Below are 19,518 nucleotides of genomic sequence, written 5' to 3'. Positions count from 1 at the left end.
GCTAATCACTAAGCCAACATTCAATTCAATTCAATTTTATTTGTATAGCGCTTTTAACAATTGCCCTTGTCCCGAAGCAGCTTTACACAATCAAAGAACTATTTAAGTTTGTATGGAATTTGAATGTGTATGAATCAAAATGGTAGATAGTCCTAACATGCACCCTCGTGTAAATTCTGACTAATTAAATTCATTCAAATACTGCCTTTTTTTCAAAATCACCAATAGATTAGTGGTTCGATTCCCACCTCGAATTTTTCATGTTTTTCCTGTGCTTGGTGGGGTTCCTCCGGGCCCTCCGGTTTCCTGCCACCGTATAAAGGCATGCAGATTAGGGTAATTGGCATTCCTACAGTAAATTGCTCATATTTAGTGAATGAATGTGTGTGTGCGTACAGTACCTGTACAGTATGTCTTGCGATGGATTGGCACCTCATCCAAGGTATACCCTGCCTCAAGCCTCCTGGGATAGGTTCCAGACCCCCAGAAAATAGTATACAAAAAAAAGCAGTATAGTCACTGATGAGTGCACACACACACACACACACACACACACACACACACACACACACACACACACACACTTGACATGACAAGAGACATGAAAAAAACAGTGACCCATTTTGTATACATGTTTAATGTATTTTTATAAATAAAAAAAAATAAGTAAACAAAAAATTTACAAACAACAATCTACAACATAACAAATCAACAGAAAAAAGGTTGGAGCAAATTTTCTCGAGACAGACAATTACTGTACATACGGAAAGACAGACAAACTGACCAAAAGGAAAAAAGGCAAGCAGACATAAAGATACATAGGCCACAAGCAGTCCAATATTTACTTGCACAACACCTAACCATAGATAGATTTTAGATAGTGTGTGTGTGTGTGTGTGTGTGTGTGTGTATGTGTGTGTGTGTGTGTGTGTGTGTGTGTGTGTGTGTGTGTGTGGGTGTGTGTGTGTGTGTGTTTTCATTTAACATGCTTCAGGCTGTGTTTTGATAATAAAAGTCATCTGTGAACTGCATTTGGTTTGATGAATATCCACTGAGTGAACCGTGAACCTCCTCCTCGGTGTTTGCATATTGACTAAAGCAAAAATCAATGCCTCCTCTATAAGTGCTGCCCGGTCACAGTGGGACATTGAGTGAAGGGTAAAACAGAGAAGTAGGTGATGGAAAATGCAGTCACATAAGGTAATTGAAGGAGCAAAGGTAGATGTCTCTCTTTAAAAGTCTATTAATATCCTGGTGATAACAGATATGTTCAATAGATATCAGAACCATGTTTTTACTTTCCTATACATCAAGATTTTAGACCGTGTGAAAGACTTTAATATTTACATTTACATTTACATTTAGTCATTTGGCAGACGCTCTTATCCAGAGCGACTTACATTTATATATCATTTCACATCTGAGCAGTAATATGTCTTTGAACAGCTGAAAAACACATTTTGGTCCCCAGATATCCTTCTTAATTTTTTATATGGCTATAAACCAGAAATTAAATTTCATATGAATAGAAAAAATGTGTAGATTTTTTTATGGAATCATGTGGCACATGGATGCACATCATCTATTTTATTTTAGTGTAAAACAAAACCAAGCTATCTACATTTCTATTCCTTACCTCCTGGCTTGAGCAAGAAACAGGCTGTGCACAGACAGTTTTAGCTTCGGGCAATCCGAAGAGGAAATCCCATGTATATTGCATGTCCTGCATGTGACCACAAAGTATATCACTGTACACATCTTACCAGATGTTTGCCTTCAGCTTTTCTTTGGTGTAGACTCTTGGATTCTCTACCAGGGAGCTATATATTTCAAGCTGTTTGATGGCTGGCCAGCAGGTCAGATCGTCTGCCTCAGCACATATAGATCAGATAGGTTTACACCACTGCTGAGAGGTTATTTATTTTTTGTATTTCTTGTACACTGAGATCTTCTTGTGTAAACAGGCTATCTACTGCAGCTAGTTTGGCTGCTATTTGGCTTTCAATCTCTTTCTGTATTCATTGTCATACATCACATTAATTCTTCTAATTTGTACTTTTTATCTAAGGGGTCACCACATCAGATCATTTGATCCACAACATCTGGCACAGGTCTTTTACGCTGGATGCTCTTCCTGTCACACCTCGCCTATTTTCTAACCGGGCTCAGGAGCAGCATTGCACACAGGGGCTGGGTTGCAGGTTGCAGGGTTAAGTGTCCTCCTCAAAGACCCAACAGTGGCACACCAGCGGTGATGGAGTTCAAACCCCTCACCCTCTCATCAGTAACCCAAAAGTAGAGTCTTAGAAACTTAAATCGAATCCTTGACTTGTCTAGTTCACAATTTAATACTGTGTAAGTCCTACAACATCACATTTAATTTATGGAATGAATGGATGAAAAAGTCTATTTGCTTCTGGTAATTTTATACTGTAGGTTTATACATGTGTCAGTGGGCCCAGTAGGTCATTTCACCATGCTTAGAGCAGCAATGAGGTGCATTGGGTCGCTTTGCCTCTTCACATCCATAGAGTCCCCAGTGCAATCCTGACCTGGCATACACACTACGGGCAATTTGGAAACACTAATTAGCTTAATCTGCATGTGTTTGGACTGTGGGAGGAAACAGGAGTACCTGGAGGAAACCCACCAAGCACTGGGAGATCACACAGGCCTTGTGTGTATTCCTGCCTTGAGCCCAGGGTTCCCAAGATAGGCTCTGGATTTACTATTAGCCTTTCCAGGACCAACTGTTTTCTAAAGATAAATTAATAAATCCCCACACTTGTGTTTCTGTGGTCTCAATGATCTAAATCATTTTAGACTTATTTATTTTATATCGCAGTTGCCATAAATTTATGATTTTTTTGCCCACAAAACAGATACCAAGGGACATAACTCATGGACTAACTAACTCATCTCAGTGGTTACGTACGGATCAAAGATTAACCACCTTAAAGTAGAATGAGAATATCTCCACAGAATTAAATGTCCCGGATTTAGCTTTTCCATTGTCCATGGTTTGATAAAGGTACTTATATTGCATTTTAACCTACATAAGGTATTTAATTAGACCTTAAAGACCATCGATGTATCTTTAAAGCTGTACTCTATATAAAGATAATTAAATGTATATGCAAAAAAAAAAAAAAAAAAACAACCACAAAAAAGACCTTTGGTGGTACCAAGCCAGCAACCAATAACAGGCACAGTTATACTTGCATAGTACTTTTATTTCTTAGCGACAAGCCAAGGCAATGATGGACGTTTCTGGGAAGCATGTGTCAGCTGCATTCAAAATCATACAGATTAAACAGTGGTGCACCAACACAGTCTGTTCCCCGATCAAGTCTTTTTTGTTCTGTTTTGCTCTCACATGTTTGGGTTCTGCAGCAGATCATGGGGGCTGCAGAATCGTTAAAACCAGCACTACAACTACGAGCCTCGAGCTCCGTTCAAATGCGCAGGATGGCTCTTAATGTATTAAGTTACAGTATTGAGACCACTAGTACAGAGTCAAACGCGACTGCTCACTTGACCATTAGTCTCTGAAAACAGCCTAAAAACGCACGATGGTGGAAAAAGGCGCATGGGTGCGTGCAGCTCCCGGTAGACGCTCCCTTCCACATTGCACAGGGTTGCCAGGTTGGTTAAAGAAACGCAAAGCATTGTTTAAAAAAAAAAATAATAATAATAAAATATATATATATATATATATATATATATATATATATATATATATCACATAATATATGTATATATACAGGGTCACTGGGGGCCTGGAAACTATCCCAGGAGACTAAGGGCACGAGGCGGGGTACACCCTGGAAAGGGTGCCAATCCATCACAGGGCACACACTCACACACAGTTATTCACACACTACGTGTAATTTGGGATCGCCAATCACCAAGCATGGGGAGAACATACAAACTCCATGCAAACAGACCTTGAGGCGGGAATCAAACCTGGACGTGCAAGGCGTCAGTAAATGTTAACAGCTATGCTACCATGAAGATGAACTCCTATGAACTCCAGAAGATGCTACACTTACTTTAGCCTGTCAGCTATCTGGGTAGCTAGTTCATATTAATGGCTTTCCTTTTCTTTTTTTCCCCTCTAAATGTAATAGACATGAAAATTGTATCATGATGATGCCACTCAGGCACTGTCACCTTGCACCTCCAGGGTCCAGGTTCGATTCCCATCTCTGTGTGCATGGAGTTTGCATGTTCTCCCTGTGCTTGGTGGGTTTCCTCCAGGTGTTCCAGTTTACTCCCACAGTCGAAAGACATGTAGGCTAGGTTAATTGGCGTTCACAAAGTTGCCCATAGTGTGTATGTGTGCCCTGTGAGGGATTGGCACCCTGTCCAGGGTGTACCTCGCCTTGTGCCCTAAGTCTCCTGGGATAGGCTCCAGGCCCCCCGTGACCCTGAATACTGGATTAAGCATGAGTGAGTAAGTGAGAGTGATGCCACTCACACTATTGCATTATCCATTTTAAAAAAAGGAAGAAAAAAAGAAATGGTATGTGGTGAACACAGACAAACAAAAAAAATAATATAGTCATATTAGGACAATCCACAAAAACAGTGGATTGTCCCAATTTAGCTATATTAAACATAAGCACTTTTCAAACACTATTTGTTTAATCAAATTAGTGGATCGATGTTAATTGTAGTATAATGTGTGACGACAGACCAGTGGTGGACAAAGTATACAAATACTCTACTTTGAAAAAGTACAATATTACTCAAATAGAGGCAAACATCCTCTGTTTACATTTCTATGTAAAAAAAAAGTACAAAAGAACTTACCTTCAAATTTACTTAAGTGTAAAAAGTATTGAGCTTGTATTTGTAAACTTATAGCCTTAGGTCAAATTAAAAGTGTCTCTCTCCCTCTCTGACTGTCAAATATGATGTTTTGTCTACAACTATTTCCAGTTTTAACTTCAACACCTACTACATGTTTAAGCATTTTACAGAGGGAAGGTAAATCATGTGATAATGCATAATAATCAGCAGGGGGCAACACTGCTGCTTCAAATGCAACAAACCACTGTGTTCATGTGGAAGAACAAAGGTAGTGAAGTAGAAAGTATATATATTTGTTGTGGGATGTGGATTAAAAGTAAAAAGTTATCCACTAATAAAACTAATCAAATGTACTACATATATACAGTATCTAAAAAACCTTTACTCATGAAGTAAATGCATTTGGTTACCTTCTTTCCTTACGACAGATGACATTAAATGACAGCAATCTAGACATTTTTCATAAAAAGCAAAGAAGACTGCAAACTGTGCTTTGTAGAAAATAGCAAGAAGCTCTACAGCATTATTGTACATTACGAGTAACATGATAAAACAGTTTATGGGATATAAAATGCATTTTTAATAGAGAGAACAAGGGCTACTATGTGTGTAATGCATTATCTGTAAGCATTTTCATTAAAAATCAACACAAATAGCTGTGAATTGCCTGAAGCTAATGGTATTCATGAGAATGAAGCTAAGACTTGCCCATGTCAGAGCACTTTAGTACTGAAAGCACTGAGTTCTGAGTTAGGCATCTCTTCACCGCCGTCAGAAATATTACTCTAGGTTATTTTTTGCTCTCTATTAAAGATACAATCTAAATGAAATAAAATACACAAAAAACATAGTAAACTCTTTTTAAAGCAAGGATGTCTAATCCTTGAGAGCCGGTGCGAATGCAGGTCTTTATTCCACACATACAGAAGCCACAACTAAGACTGTACTCCATTATAGCACAAGATGAACTCATTATTCAGATTTTGTTTCAATGGTGTAGGCATTGGGCCCTATTGGGCCCTTGTGCAAGGCCCTTAACCCTATACAGATGTATAATGAGATAAAAATGTAAGATGCTCGGGATAAGAGTGTCTGCCGAATTGGGCTCAGTGTGAGTGCAGATTTTTATCCCAGACAAGCAGGAGCTGCATTTGGTATCCACAAAAGTCTTCTGGTCTATGAAGACTTTTGAATCCCACTTCTGACATGATATTTAGTGGGATCGGGCTAGCTGAGTGGTTAAGGCATTGGACTGTGGTTCAGAAGGTCCCAGATCAACTCATTATACAAGTGTCAGGATGGCGGGGTTGTCCAAGCTGCCAGACTCAAGGTTCAGACCTTTCTCCTGTGTGAAAGAGCATTTTGGCCTCCAGTTGGCGGTGTGGTTTTAAATCACACTTCTGACATGAAGAATTTTGTGGGGTAGGGGTGTCTCAGTGGTTAAGGCATGGCCTACAATTCAAAACCTGCCCCTGTTGGGCCATCGAGCAGGGCTCTTAACCCTCAACTGCTGAGAGGTATAATGGGATAAAATGTAAGTTGTTCTGGATAAGAAGGCATAAATGGTACTTTATTTGGAATAAAATCTTGCATTAGCACTTGCTCTTTTATAGAAGAAAATGAATACATACAGAGTTTTATAGTTGTCTCCCTATAAATGCGTAATATTGAGTAAGGTACTCGTTCCAGGATTGGTAGTGGAAAGGACGAGTTTCCAGTAAAAAAAAAAAATCGTACTATAAGCGATGCATCTCCATTAGTATTAGAGCGTAAAAGCACGCAACCTGGCAACACAGCGTGCCGAGGTCCCCTCTCCCCACCCCTTGCCTTGCATGTGGAGCGTCTGCTGGCGGACGGACTTTCTGCACCAGGGTTCGCGCCACTGCGGGGGGAAGAGCAGCAACAGCAGCGGCGGAGGAGATGGAGATGGATTGCTGATATCTGCCTTTCCCGTTTCCCGTTTCCTTTTTTTTCCGCCCGGCTGACGTCATGCTCCGCGTCTCTCCATAGTTTTAGCCGAACAAAATGAGGATTTCTTGCCATCAGCTTTTACTGATATTTTCCTGCGTCCGCGGACTCGCCATGGGGGCTTTTCCGAGCAGCGTTCAAATCGGTGAGTTGCGTTAAGCTTCCCGGGAGAACCGAGAGCGCTTCATCCTTCATCTCTCCGCTCATCAAGTCTACATGACTGAATGAACGAAAGCGCGTGTCAACTTTGAAGCAAAGACTAGACACGTCAATTGTGCGTGCTTGTACTTGTGCGCGCGTGCGTGTTAGTTAAATAGTAGAGTCTATTTACTAATGTTAATCGATTGCTGTTAATCCTGTCATCCGTTCACTGTCACGTAATCCGGCGCGCGCCACTGCAGTGCGCCCTTAACGCTACTAACCGGGATGCTCGACTTGGATAGAGCGGATAGGGCTGTTGTAGACACAGAACAGCGAGGGGAAAATAACATGAAACTTTAAAGCATTTATTCTCTCTCTTTTTCTTGTCATGTTGCTGTTTTATTGCGCCAGTTCCTCGTTTAGAATTCACCAGGCGTTTTTGTGTTCCCGTTGCGCGCGCATTCCTCTGTCACCCAAAAGTGCCTTCCTTAATTGTATTCCAGCACTGCATCAAGCTCTGTGTCACGTTCTTTACATCCTTCCCTCTTGCTTAATAAATACATCAATGAATATATGCATGAATGAACGTGTCAATCACTAGATTGCCCTTGGTTTAATAAAATGCTGGTGTAATTCAGTTTGAATCATGCACATACCCAGTTGTGCTCACAAAAGCGTATGGTTTTCACCCCTGGATCAGCTTGGACTTTTCATTTCCATTCACGCTTTAGATGTCCATAATTTCTCCTAAATTCTATAACCAAATAACAGTCCTCATCTTTGGCACAGAATATAATATCTATCTATCTCTCTCTCTCTCTTTCTGTCTCACCCCTGCAGGCGGGTTGTTCATCAGAAACACAGATCAGGAGTACACTGCCTTTCGCTTGGCTATATTTCTGCACAACACAAGCCCCAATGCATCAGAGGCGCCCTTTAACCTGGTGCCTCACGTGGACAACATCGAGACAGCTAACAGCTTCGCCGTCACCAACGCCTGTGAGTCCTTTGCTGCAATTGCTTTAAAATTATTAACAGCTGTGTCCATTCAAACAGCTTAATTAGCCAGGGGAAGAACTGAAGAAGTGTCACTGGGGGAGGTCTTGTCAGAGGGTTGGGGGGGTGTGTGGGGTGTGTGGGGGTGGGGGTGAGTTGTGTGGAACTGAGCTGTTGCTAAAAAACCTGAGACTCGTTAATGGACACTGGTGTGAATGATCGAGCTGATAATGAGAGGTGTATGGGGCAGAGCAACTAGCAGAGAGCAGTACGTAAGTGGTAAGTGGTGTTACGGTGGCAGTGCACATGCTGCACTGTGATGAGCCACTTCCTGGCTTTTGTCCAGCCAGTGCTTGTGCCTCTCTGGGAGACCTGTCCTCCGGCTCTTTACTGACACAAATACAGACTAAATGCACTCACAACAGTGGCATTACTTTGTGTGTCTAACTGTATGTGTGTGTGTGCGTGTGCACCCATCCCTAGTAAAAAAAAATAAAAAATAATAATTGCTCTTGCGATGTGATGTGAGCTTGAATACTGAAATTTTCGTTTTGCATGGTGTATATTTGATTTTGTCCACATTTGTTTTTCCACTTGCCTCAGTTTTGATGTCAAGCCACGTCTGACACAGTTTGTCAGCTGGTATGGCTCGTACATGCGTACTCTAGAAGAGAGAAAACGGTGCATTGCTAAGAGAGCTGCACCGCACCTGGGGGCAGGTTAGGCCAGCAAAGGCCTTTTTCGTGTTGCTTTCACAGCAAGACTCCCGCACCATCCTCTGCAACATTCAGGCTTTTGTCACTTCCAATCAGGATCAGACACACTAGCGTAAAGTAAGAACAGAGCAGGGGCAGCCATCATGTCAGCCATTCACAGTCTGCTGTGACCCACGCGTCAGCCTCAGCTCGTGCTTCTTCCCCTGCGCCACACTGAGCTTTGCTTGCTTTTTTTTTCTTTTTTTTTTTTTTGTTCCCTTCATCTGTAGTGGAATGTTCAAAACCCAAGGCAGTGACAAGCCTTTGCAGCATGTTGGCTGTGGTGTGTAGTAGAGGTGAAATCCATGGAATGGACTTGTCTGTTTGTGTCAGTAGAGCAGACACATTAATTTATCAAAGCAAGACTTCTTTATATTGGTAAATACTTACTGCGGAGGTGCTAAAGAAGGCCTGTCTTGCATACTTGAATAAAACCAGCAGCATCTGAGCTCGATAAAGGTTGGCTTATGTTCCCTTGTGATGCCTTCATAACATCAGAAAGCAGTTCTCGAAAGTCTCCGGTACTCCCAGTACCTCTATACTGATTAGCCAGACACACACTGTAAATCCACCATTTCACACCCCTCTCCTCAAACGTGTGCATCTTGTCAAGGGTAATGCCAATCTTCACCTCCTCCTTTGCGATACAACAAAAGCCCACAAATTCCACTCGGAGATTGGGAAGGCTGCGGTAATAAACCAGTGTTCTAAAGCCACTAGGAGACGCCGGGTCCCTAGGGTCATAAGTAGGGGTCGTAAGGTGAAGGTAGCAAACATTCTGTAGCAAAATGGAAATTGTCCTAGTGCATTCAATTGTCAGGGTTGTGTTATTTATCTTTGTTTTTGGTGCCAGCAATTGTTTGAAGAGACAACAGCGAAATGCATTCCCACTTAGTGTATACCAGTATTGTTGTCAAGTCATTTTATCAAGGGGTGTTCATGCTACCTGAATAAGTTGGCTTGACGGGCATTTTTTGAATAATTGTATCTTATTTGAAAAAAAAAAGAAATCATGCCAATATTATGCACAAACTGATGTCATATACAGAGCAAAAAGACTTTTTCATGGCAGACTACCAAAAAACACTACATTATCATTCATGACTTGGTAAAAATCAAGCTCGTAGATTTTTCCTGTAAGGCATGAACATTAGTAATGATATTGGCATTATATCCAGAATTAAAAAACATTGTATTATTACCTTCTGACCAATTACCCTCCTCTGCCGTATCAGTGCCATTAATACTTTATACATTGAGATAATATACCGCATCACTTCTTTCCCACTGTTCTTCTTATGCCCTTTGCTTGATACCTTTTATATTCCAAACACCGTCTTCCATTCATTCAAGGGACTGTTCATAAAGATAGGAATCCTTCTGGGCAATAAGGACGGATATGTCGGAAATTTATGTGGCCCGTTTAATTTGCTTGTGAGATTAAACGCACATGGTGTGCTATCAGTAATTCACGACAGCCCGATAAGTGCTGGTGTCATTACTGTGTATGAACAATCAGTTTCGGTTAAGCAGATTAGCCGCTCAGTCAATTACGCGCCATTTTGGGACCTATGTAAATCACAGTGGAGAAACAGCAGCGTGAGTAGGTGTGATATTCCAGCAGCTTGAAGTAGTAAGGTTCATCCTCAACATTCCACCTTTTCTCCCCTCCTCATTTCCTCTAGCGGGCACAAATCTGCTTGCAGTCTGTTGCACACAGGGGCTTTTATTCCTCACCGGGGAGCCGTGGCTTCCATGGTGGGATGAGCAGAGGACAGATTATTCGTTTCCGATGATTCCTGTGCCTTGTGCAGTCTGCTTTTCCAATTCTTCCCTCAATTTCTTCTCCCGTTGATACTCCCTTATTTTGTTCAATCAATCCAATCAATGGCTAAATTAAGCAGAGTGCGCCGAGCATGTGCAGTGAGGCGTGACTGAGAGTCGTTTGACCGCAATATCCCAGTAGCCGGGGTTCCTTTGACCTTCATGGGGAAATTGTCAGATTTGGTCATGGTTGGAGCTGTTTTCTGTGTAATTCCTTTGTATCAGCGCTCCAGCGCTATCAGTTCCTGATAGCAGCATCTCCACACTGCCTTTTCCCTCTCTCACTGAGAGCAGTGCAGTCACAGCATGGGAGAATTCAACTGCTCTTCAAATGGGTGGTTTCAAGAGCTCCACTTTAGAGAGGTGATATTTGATATTTGTTCCTACAGTAGGTTCAGATAATATTCAAGCACCCAAAAATTGAGCTTTTTCCCATTGTTTTATTATAATGCATTTGGATTAGTGGCCTCTGAGTGGCGCAGTGGTAAACTGCCCTATCGTCCGGAGATCGCTGGTTCGATTTCCGGGTGATGCTGTAACCTCTCGCAGCTGGAGGCCTAGAGTGGGTAATTGGCTGAGCTCTCTCTGAAGGGAGGGATGAGAGGTACTTTGTGCTCTTACATTAATCACGGCTCTACAGCCAGTCAGGGACGTCTGTAATCCCGGATAGCGCTGTCCTCAGCACCCCCAATGGTGCATGAGCGAACAGTTCGGAAAGATGCGGCCGGCTGGCGTCGCCTCGTTCGGAGGAAACATGTGATAGTCTTCGGTCTAGCCTTAATGTGGGAGCACCCCTAGAGACGGGAAGAAATTGGACACGATTAAATTAGGGAGAAAATCAGGGTGAAAAAATGGAGATTAGCAGGAACACGTTGTATTCTGACTTTTTAATGCACAGTTTCAGTCAAAAGTTTAAACATAAGTTTGGATTTATTTTCTACCTTCTAGAACAATACAGCATGTATTCAAAGCTGTAAAATAACACATATGGCATGAGACAATTTAGTATCAACAACAACAACTTCCACAACAGTCAGTAGTTATTTTAAGCCATGACGTTCAACTGTTCTGTACGAGTTCTTGCAAAAACAGCATTGTCAACTGCATTCGCAAAACCCATCAAGCACCATAAAGAAACTGCTCCTCATGAAGACCTTCCCAAAATGGACATAAGCTGCAAAGGTGAAGTTCATTTATAGTTACCAGCCTCAAAAATCATCAAATATGCTGCTATGAAGGCTTTACAGAGCATAAGTAGAAGACACCTGTCCAAGGGAAATGATTGTGTATTTTGAATGCCTTTAGCATTGTTTACAAGTTAAGAAAGAAATAAAAAGGATTCCTCCTTTTTAGGAGGACTGTAGAATTAGAAGGTGTGTCCAAACCTTTGACTAGTAGTGTATATGCTTGGCACCATTTACATACATCAAATCCATTACCAAAATTGGAGAACACAAATGCAGAGAATGTTCTTGAAATACCTAAATATCAAGAATCATCAAAGATGCATTAAATACTGGCAAGGCAACAAAGATGGATGTAAAAAATTTAGTTTCTAGGGATAACTTAGCCTTGAATTTATTTCTAACGTACTGTAAGACTGTATAGGCGAAAGGCCAGTTAGCTCTCTGCTTCAAGCTCACAGTCGATGTTCACAAAAGTTGTAATCTTTTGGCTTCCAGAAGTCAACATATTAGCCTCTCAGACTGTTAGGTCTTATGGAAGAGATCAGTAGTGGATAATAGGTGGGAACTGACAAATAAAAGCTAGAATAAAATAAATATAAAAAATATATAATAATTTTTTAATTATTTGATCTTTTTTTACAATCATTCACTCGCTCACTTGGTACGGGGTCGCAGGGGGCCTGGAGTGTAGTCTCTTAGAAGACTTCGGGCATGAGGCGGGGTACACCCTAGACAGGGTGCCAATTCATCGCAGCATTTCATACAAGCACTTATGAGGTTTTTTAATCTATTGCAGTGGTTAGGTTTCATAGCTAGGAACAACCTCATGTAGTAACTTTACACTAATTGTTACTAACCTTAATATACAGTACTGTATCTTAAACCCTTATAGGATTTTTCTCTGTACTTGTGTAACCCTGATTATTCCCAAAAATAATCGCTACAGAGTGAAGTTCTGGGAACTAGCCGTTCTGTTTCTAGACTCTTTACTTATCTGCTAGTGTTAAGGTGTAGATTATGAAAATGACACCTTTTTAATTAATTCTCAGCATCTCATCTTGGCAAATCAGGACTAAATAAATCGAGACAAGGTATAATTGCAATGAACACCATGGACTTTCCTCTCAGCCATTGTATAAACTCATTAAAATGGCTTTGTGCTCACTTACTTATCGTCAATACTGGCTTATCCTGTAAGGTTGGGGGGGGGGGGGGGGGGGCTGGGTTTGGTTGGGGCTGGAGCCTAAAGCTAAGGACTTAGGGCACGAGGCATTACATTTTGGACAGGGTGCCAATCTTTTACAGGACACATACACTATGAGCAATAATCTGTATGTCTTATCCACCGAGCACAGGGAGAACATGCAAACTCCATGCACCCAGGACTAAGGTGGGAATTGAACCTGGACTGTGGAGGTGCAAGATGTGTTTGACGCCATGACATCCCCTGTACTGCAGTGCTACTCTCCGTTGTCTTGCGCACAGTTTGGTTACAAAAAATCAGAAGGAAGTGCTCGAGCCAAGAAGTGCCGTGTAAAGCCTGAGGCTTCTGGGTGACCGTTTCTGCAGATAGGAACCCTCTGTGAACACTTTTATTTCCACAGTGCAGCACCCTATCTCTTCTGGCTTGTCCCTTCTCTTACATATTCATTATTGTGCAGGAATAGTGTTTGCATAAGTCGATGGTAATTCCTCTTCCAAAAGAGCCATCATGCAGTCGTCTGCAGTAGGAGTCAGTGGTGAGCTGATGCGGTTCGATGAAGCAGAGGAGCTGTGTGGTGGGGGAAGAACGAAATGGAATGGGGTATTTGATTGACATGAAACTATCCTTAACAGATTCATGAACGCTGATTCATTACCATGGCTTTGATTTTCAACTGGGACTACTGTCAAAGCTATCACTCCCAAAAATCTGACCAGTTAGATTTAAGAATTCAATGGTGCTGTTGTATAAGAAGAGGATAAAAGACAGACACGGGCATGACATGAGGCACAATTGTGATTAGACACACCAAAATGTGACATCAGTATTGTTTTGTATTGACATCAGGATTGTATTGTCATTCTTATTATCCAGACAGAGCTAGCATTAGGGAGCTGGAGAAGGAACGGTGTCTAAGCAACACTGTCTGTCAAGTGCAGAAAAACAATCGCAGTTTTGTCTCTCAAATAAATTAGAATTATTTAAACCCTTTTTTGCTATAGTTGGTGACTTCATACGAACAAGACATTTGGTTTTATATGTGTTTATGTTTATATTCTTAAATATCTCTGCCTTGTTTTGTGATGTCCCTTCGATGATAGTCCGAGCATGTGTCTCATGCTGTTTTTCACACTCTGCTGAACCGCTGTCTCGCTCTCGCCCCTTGCGGCATGACTCTGAGCAGGCTTTAAGTGGTTGGGATTCTCCTTCTGATTAGGGCTCTCTAGTGGCCGTGTCTCTGTGGGTCTAGTGTGAAGTTGGAAAAGGCACAGATCATCTTCGCCTGAGAAGGTTGAGGCTAAGACGAGACTCTAGGAACCGGAGGTGGAGGTTTGTGCTGCTAAGGGCTTGTTGTGTGGAACAGCGGTTCTCTCTAATGAGAGATTAATGTGGATGGAAAAGTCACACGCTCCATAGAGTATTTCCCTTATTCTGTTTTCACACACATCTCTCCATAGCCAGACAGACATAAAAATTCATTGACCATTATTCCCTTCACACTCATGGTTTTATTTGAGCCCTTTGTGTCGTTGCCTATTTTTTTTCTCTCCTCTTATTCCAGTGTGCAGTGATCTTTGTAAAAACGATATTTTTTCCAGTGATTAAATGCATTTGGATGTCCTTCATACTAGCTCTCCATAAATCCTTGAACCGGGAGCAAGATATTTTTCTTTATTTTTTTATTTTACTTTTATACACAGTGCTGCCATCGTTTGCCACTTTTGGACCAGGCGAAATATCACCACTTTCACACTAACTTCTTTAAGAGGCTCTCGCCAGGACAGCAAGACTCCTACCAATTGCAACATCACAACATTTTGAGAAATCAGCAAGACCTTGGCTACAGTATGCATTAAAGACTGCAGGCAGAAAGCAAGGAGCAACATTGACACTAAACAAATAAGCTGGCTGTCAAGCTTTCTGCAGCATCACCATGCTTTGTCAGCCTTCTGCTGGCATTTTCAAATATGTTTACAGTACCTTTATTGTCATTGTGCAAGAGATTTCAGTGAGAAGAGGAACATAGTCTAGAAGTAGACTGAGTTCTGGAAAAAAAACTCCAAGTCTTAGCAAAAATCATGATGCATGAGTCTCGTCTCTGCATAGACCAGGCGTTAACAAGGACAAACCTTGGACTGCTCAGCCTGTGCTTATGTTTTCTTCACCTGCATCACTGGATGTTCCTGATGCGTGTATAATATGTGTGCAAGCCCTTTATGTATTCGAAAAATACACAAAAAGAGAAAAAAGGGTCAATTTGAGCAGATTTCTTAAATAGCCTTCTAGATGCATGGTGAAAATAATCACTTGGAAACCAGATTTAACGAACGGCTTTTGAAGCAATATTCCCTTTGAACTATCACATTCAGAGTGGCCAATCATCAGAAGATCCCAAATTTGAATCTGTTTGTCAGAGGTCCATGCAGGCATGATTGAACCTGCTTTTCAGCACCTCTTGTTTCCCGTAGAGCAGAACAACTCCAAACAATAGAGTAGTAGAGAAAATGGTAGTGTTTAAAAAAAAAGACTTGCTTACTTGTTTAAGTTGTATTCCAAGAAGCACAGAACCACATTTTAGCCTCCTGTCCTCTGATTGTTATTGTATGTTAGCGGTGAAGTGGATGCTAAAAAGGAATGACTAAAATTGGAAATAAAAATAAGTGTAAACAAGTTTTATGTGCGAAGCCCTAGTCCAGGAAGGCTTGAATTCCAATTTCAGGTTCTCTCATAACAAGCCATTTAAATGAAAGTCGTTGGTGATATTTATGAGTGAACGCAGTTTGAATCTAAAATACTGACTTACCAGACATTAATGTTAAAACATAGATTTTGACTACACAACATCAAACTAGTCTAGACCAGTTAACAATTTAGGTATTTAGATCATTAAATCATTAAATAATGTTGGGGAAATATATTCAAGTTTCCGTAAACGGTACTGTGGAAAGTCTTGAGCCTCCTCTCATTTTTTCATCATTTGCTTCCAAAGAGCCAGATTGTTTTTGGCAAAGAAGGATTTTTTTGACTCTCATTTTCTGTTCAGTCCCTGTACCTGAGCAGTTTTAAAGGAATGGTTTTTTTTTTGTTTCTTAAGCCACACAGCGACAAATTATTTAAGCCCAAAAAAACATTTAATTTAAGGCATGAACCAGTGAGAAACAGGTGCAGATGATGAGAGATGATCGGGCCGGTGATCAGTATACTAGTTATGCTAAATGCTGAGTGGTTGGAACAGATGAGAGGGGAAATGAGGTTGCTGCCGAGGTTGTTACTGTACTAAACCTGCATACACTTTCTAATTTTAACCTGTTTGTTTTAACATTAGCCTGATTTAGTTTATTGTATGCCCATTGTACTCTCTTGCCTGTTTCTTGGACTTTTGATTTTGGAATACCCTTGCCGGTTTTGATTACCATGTTCATTTAACTGTATATTAATAAATATCTTGACTGTACAGTACATGGGATTTCTAACAGTTACATAAACAACACATTTTTAAATGATTTCCCCCCCCCCAAGATTTTCCCTCTAATTTAGTGATATCAAATTCCTCCTCATCACTAGGGGCTCCAACATTAAGCTACTACTACCACTCAGTCAGTAGTACACTATCACGTGTTTCTGCCTTTCCTCCGACCGCATCTTTTCGAACTTCTTGCGCATGCACCGTTTGGGACGGTGTTACACACTCGGAGGACAGCGATATCCGCTCCTTCTGCTTCTTTACAGACGCCCCTGATTGGCTGTAGAGCTGTGATTAATATAAGAGCACTAAGAAAATCTCGTCCCTCCCCTCTGAGACAGCTCAGCCAATCAGCTCCCTCTAGACCTCCAGCTGCAAGAGGTTACAGCATCACCCGGGAATCGTGCACTTTGCACTGTACTATAAATAAGTAAAAAAAAGTGTGCCTGGATTTCCTAAGCACTAAGTTGTATATAACATCTCTGTATAAAAACACGAAGCTACTAAAGAAAAAACTATTGCAATGTTTTAGACATTTGACCTTGCTGTTTGTATCAGGTCCAACATTTAATGAGCTCAGCTGCTGCTTATCATTCTTTAGACATTGTGCTAAAGAGATTTCTGGAAGGATGCTCATCCTCCAGTCAAGCTGAAAACATCATGCCCCTACCATTTAGTGTCAGCGGTTAAAAAAAGATGTGTCTGTAACCTTTTTGACATTATATAATATTTCTGGTGAGATAGTGATATATCCAATAGCAGCCAACTGTGAATTGGTTATGACTAAAAAAAATAGAGCGGAATTAAATAAAATGTTAAGCGCTATTTTATTTTTGGGAATGAGAGCTATTTCTCAGCAGCCCTGAGGGTCAAAATATTGATGTTTCTTCTTAAAGTCTATCTCGATTCTGAGTCATTTATCCCATGGTTGTCATCTGTGAGGTCATGTATCAAGAATAAAACTGATTTAGTTACTAGCCTCCCTCTGAGTGTGTATGTGTGTGTGTGTGTGTGTGTGTTACTTTGGGGTAAAAAAAATTGAAGGTGTGGCTAATTTATGTGACTGACGTTTGTGCTGCATTTGTGCTTGTTATACATTAAATAATTACGTTTTTATACTTAGCAGCATGGTGGCCCCGTGGGTCATTTTGCAGCTTCACAGCTTCAGGGTCTGATTCTGATCCTGAGCTAGTGTGTGTGTGACATTTCGGTGAATGTTCTCCTCATTTTCCTTGGTTTCCTTTATATCTTACAGTTTCCTCTCACTACCGGAGCTATGCTAATAAGTGGACTTGCTAAGATAAGTTGCTAAGATAAACTGTGAATAAGCGTGTGAACGTTTGTGTGTGTGTGGCGATCCACAGATAAAGCAGTTACTAGAAGTGAGATTTTTTTTTTATTTAAGGGACCCATTTAATGTTTCTAGCTATGTAGCTTAGATTGGATATGCAAATCGGTCAATTTAAAGCTTTTTACACTAATTATTCGTTTGTAAAGTTTTATTATTAGTTAAAATTTTAAGTCAGTTATCCGAGCAGCAATCCTTACGATGGATGACTGTTAAAACATATTTGTAATATAGTAATGTAGTCGCTGTGATGATGTCAGTGATGACACAAATGCAAAGGTGCAAATACAATCAAAACACTGAAAATGAAAACAATTTAAAAATCTTTGTCTAGACCATTTATGCCGATTAACATCCATTTGCACAATGTTTGACCACATGGTTGATTTAGTTTTGAACAAGTTTTAGAATTAAAATTAGATTAGGACAGACACAACAGCTTCCCACACACAGCGTGTGTATCTCATGTCACGCATCTCTTCTCTCCATTTACATTTCTTTCAGAAATATTACCGTGAGTTGCATCTCAGCTCCAGAATTATTGAGCCATCATATGGTGTTTTCGGGTGCTCGTTGTTATGTACACGAGTTTACAAGTTCCAACGGCATGTTCTCACCATGTGTTTGAATCTATCTCATGCCATTGGTTTGATAACAATGTTGCTTTCAGGATTTGTTTAACGCTATCCAATTCTCATGAAGCCAAAAATTTTCTGATATTATCTCATCAAATAACAACCAACATTATCAACATTGTACCAATGCATTTTGATAACCATAAATTGCTGTTTTTTAACGCATATATGATATGACCAAACCTTATTGATATAAGGAGAATTTACAGGAGGCTTAGGGTGCCAGTCCATCACAAAGTATACACATACACATTCACACACTATGGGCAGTTCGAGAACGCTGCTCATTCACAGACTATGGGCAATTTTGTTGTGGACATCTGATCATCATGCCTACAGTATGTGTGCTATTGGAAAATCCGGTTGCAGATAAAGTCACCCTTGGATGTTATAAGAACCTCCTCTCTGTGGGTAGGCTTTCCACAAGATTTTAAAGTGTGACTGTAAGGATTTGCTCACTCAGCCACGAGAGCATTAGTGAGGTCAGGAAAGCAAACCATGTCTTTATGAACTTTGTGCGTAGTACCAATGTCATACTGGGACAGGTTTGTGCTTCTTACTTTTAGTGAAGGTCAGTTGTCCTGGTAGTATCAGCTGTTTTGCGTTAGATAATGGAATCATTGCTTTAATGTTGATGTAGTACATCTGCAATGTCCTTGACTTCTAAAGAAGTCATAGAGTAAACTCGTACACCCGTTCCAGTGTTTAGGAAAAACCTCTCTGCTGTATCAATCACCTACTTCTTTTTGAGTGATGGCCTGAAGCAGGATGAAAACTGTTGGATGAAGAATGAGAATGTGTAATGTCAGAAAAACTGACATGGGAGGGAGGGGGAATAAAAAGCCTTTGCTGAGGGAGAGTGTGGCTAACCACACAAGACAGGCTTTTGACTCGAGGCTTTGTTTAGAATGGATCTCTTGTGTGTTTGAGAAAATTTTTTTTTTTCACTTACTACAGCAATGTTGAATTCTGAAATCTTGTTAGTTCTTAGATTGTGTTGAATAATTTTAATTAACATCAGCTCTGACAGTATTTCTGATCGCAATGGTAATAATATACATACACAGTATATATGACCACAGGGCAGTGGTGGGTCAATCGGTTAAGGCTGTGGGTTACTGGGTAATGATTGTAAGGTCGTGGATTTAATCGCCAGCACCTCCAGGATTCCACCGTTGATCC

General features: G+C 40.8%; 1 protein-coding gene across 6 annotated transcripts in view; it reads left to right on the top strand.

Annotated features, from left to right (window-relative positions):
• Positions 1-6,712: 6,712 nt before the first annotated feature.
• The window catches only part of gria4b (glutamate receptor, ionotropic, AMPA 4b), a 129,231-nt gene continuing 116,425 nt past the window's right edge, over positions 6,713-19,518 (top strand). For all 6 annotated transcript variants that reach the window (XM_053478185.1, XM_053478183.1, XM_053478182.1 and 3 more), the window contains exons 1-2: positions 6,713-6,928; positions 7,765-7,923. In XM_053478185.1, coding sequence (XP_053334160.1) covers positions 6,841-6,928; positions 7,765-7,923 — 247 coding nt within the window. In that variant the 5' untranslated portion in view covers positions 6,713-6,840. The remainder of the gene's footprint in view (positions 6,929-7,764; positions 7,924-19,518) is intronic.

This window comes from Clarias gariepinus, chromosome 19, assembly GCF_024256425.1.
Source record: "Clarias gariepinus isolate MV-2021 ecotype Netherlands chromosome 19, CGAR_prim_01v2, whole genome shotgun sequence".
Classification (NCBI taxonomy): domain Eukaryota; kingdom Metazoa; phylum Chordata; class Actinopteri; order Siluriformes; family Clariidae; genus Clarias; species Clarias gariepinus.
The sequence above is the reverse complement of the archived record's forward strand: the minus strand, read 5'-3'. Positions and strand labels throughout refer to the sequence as shown.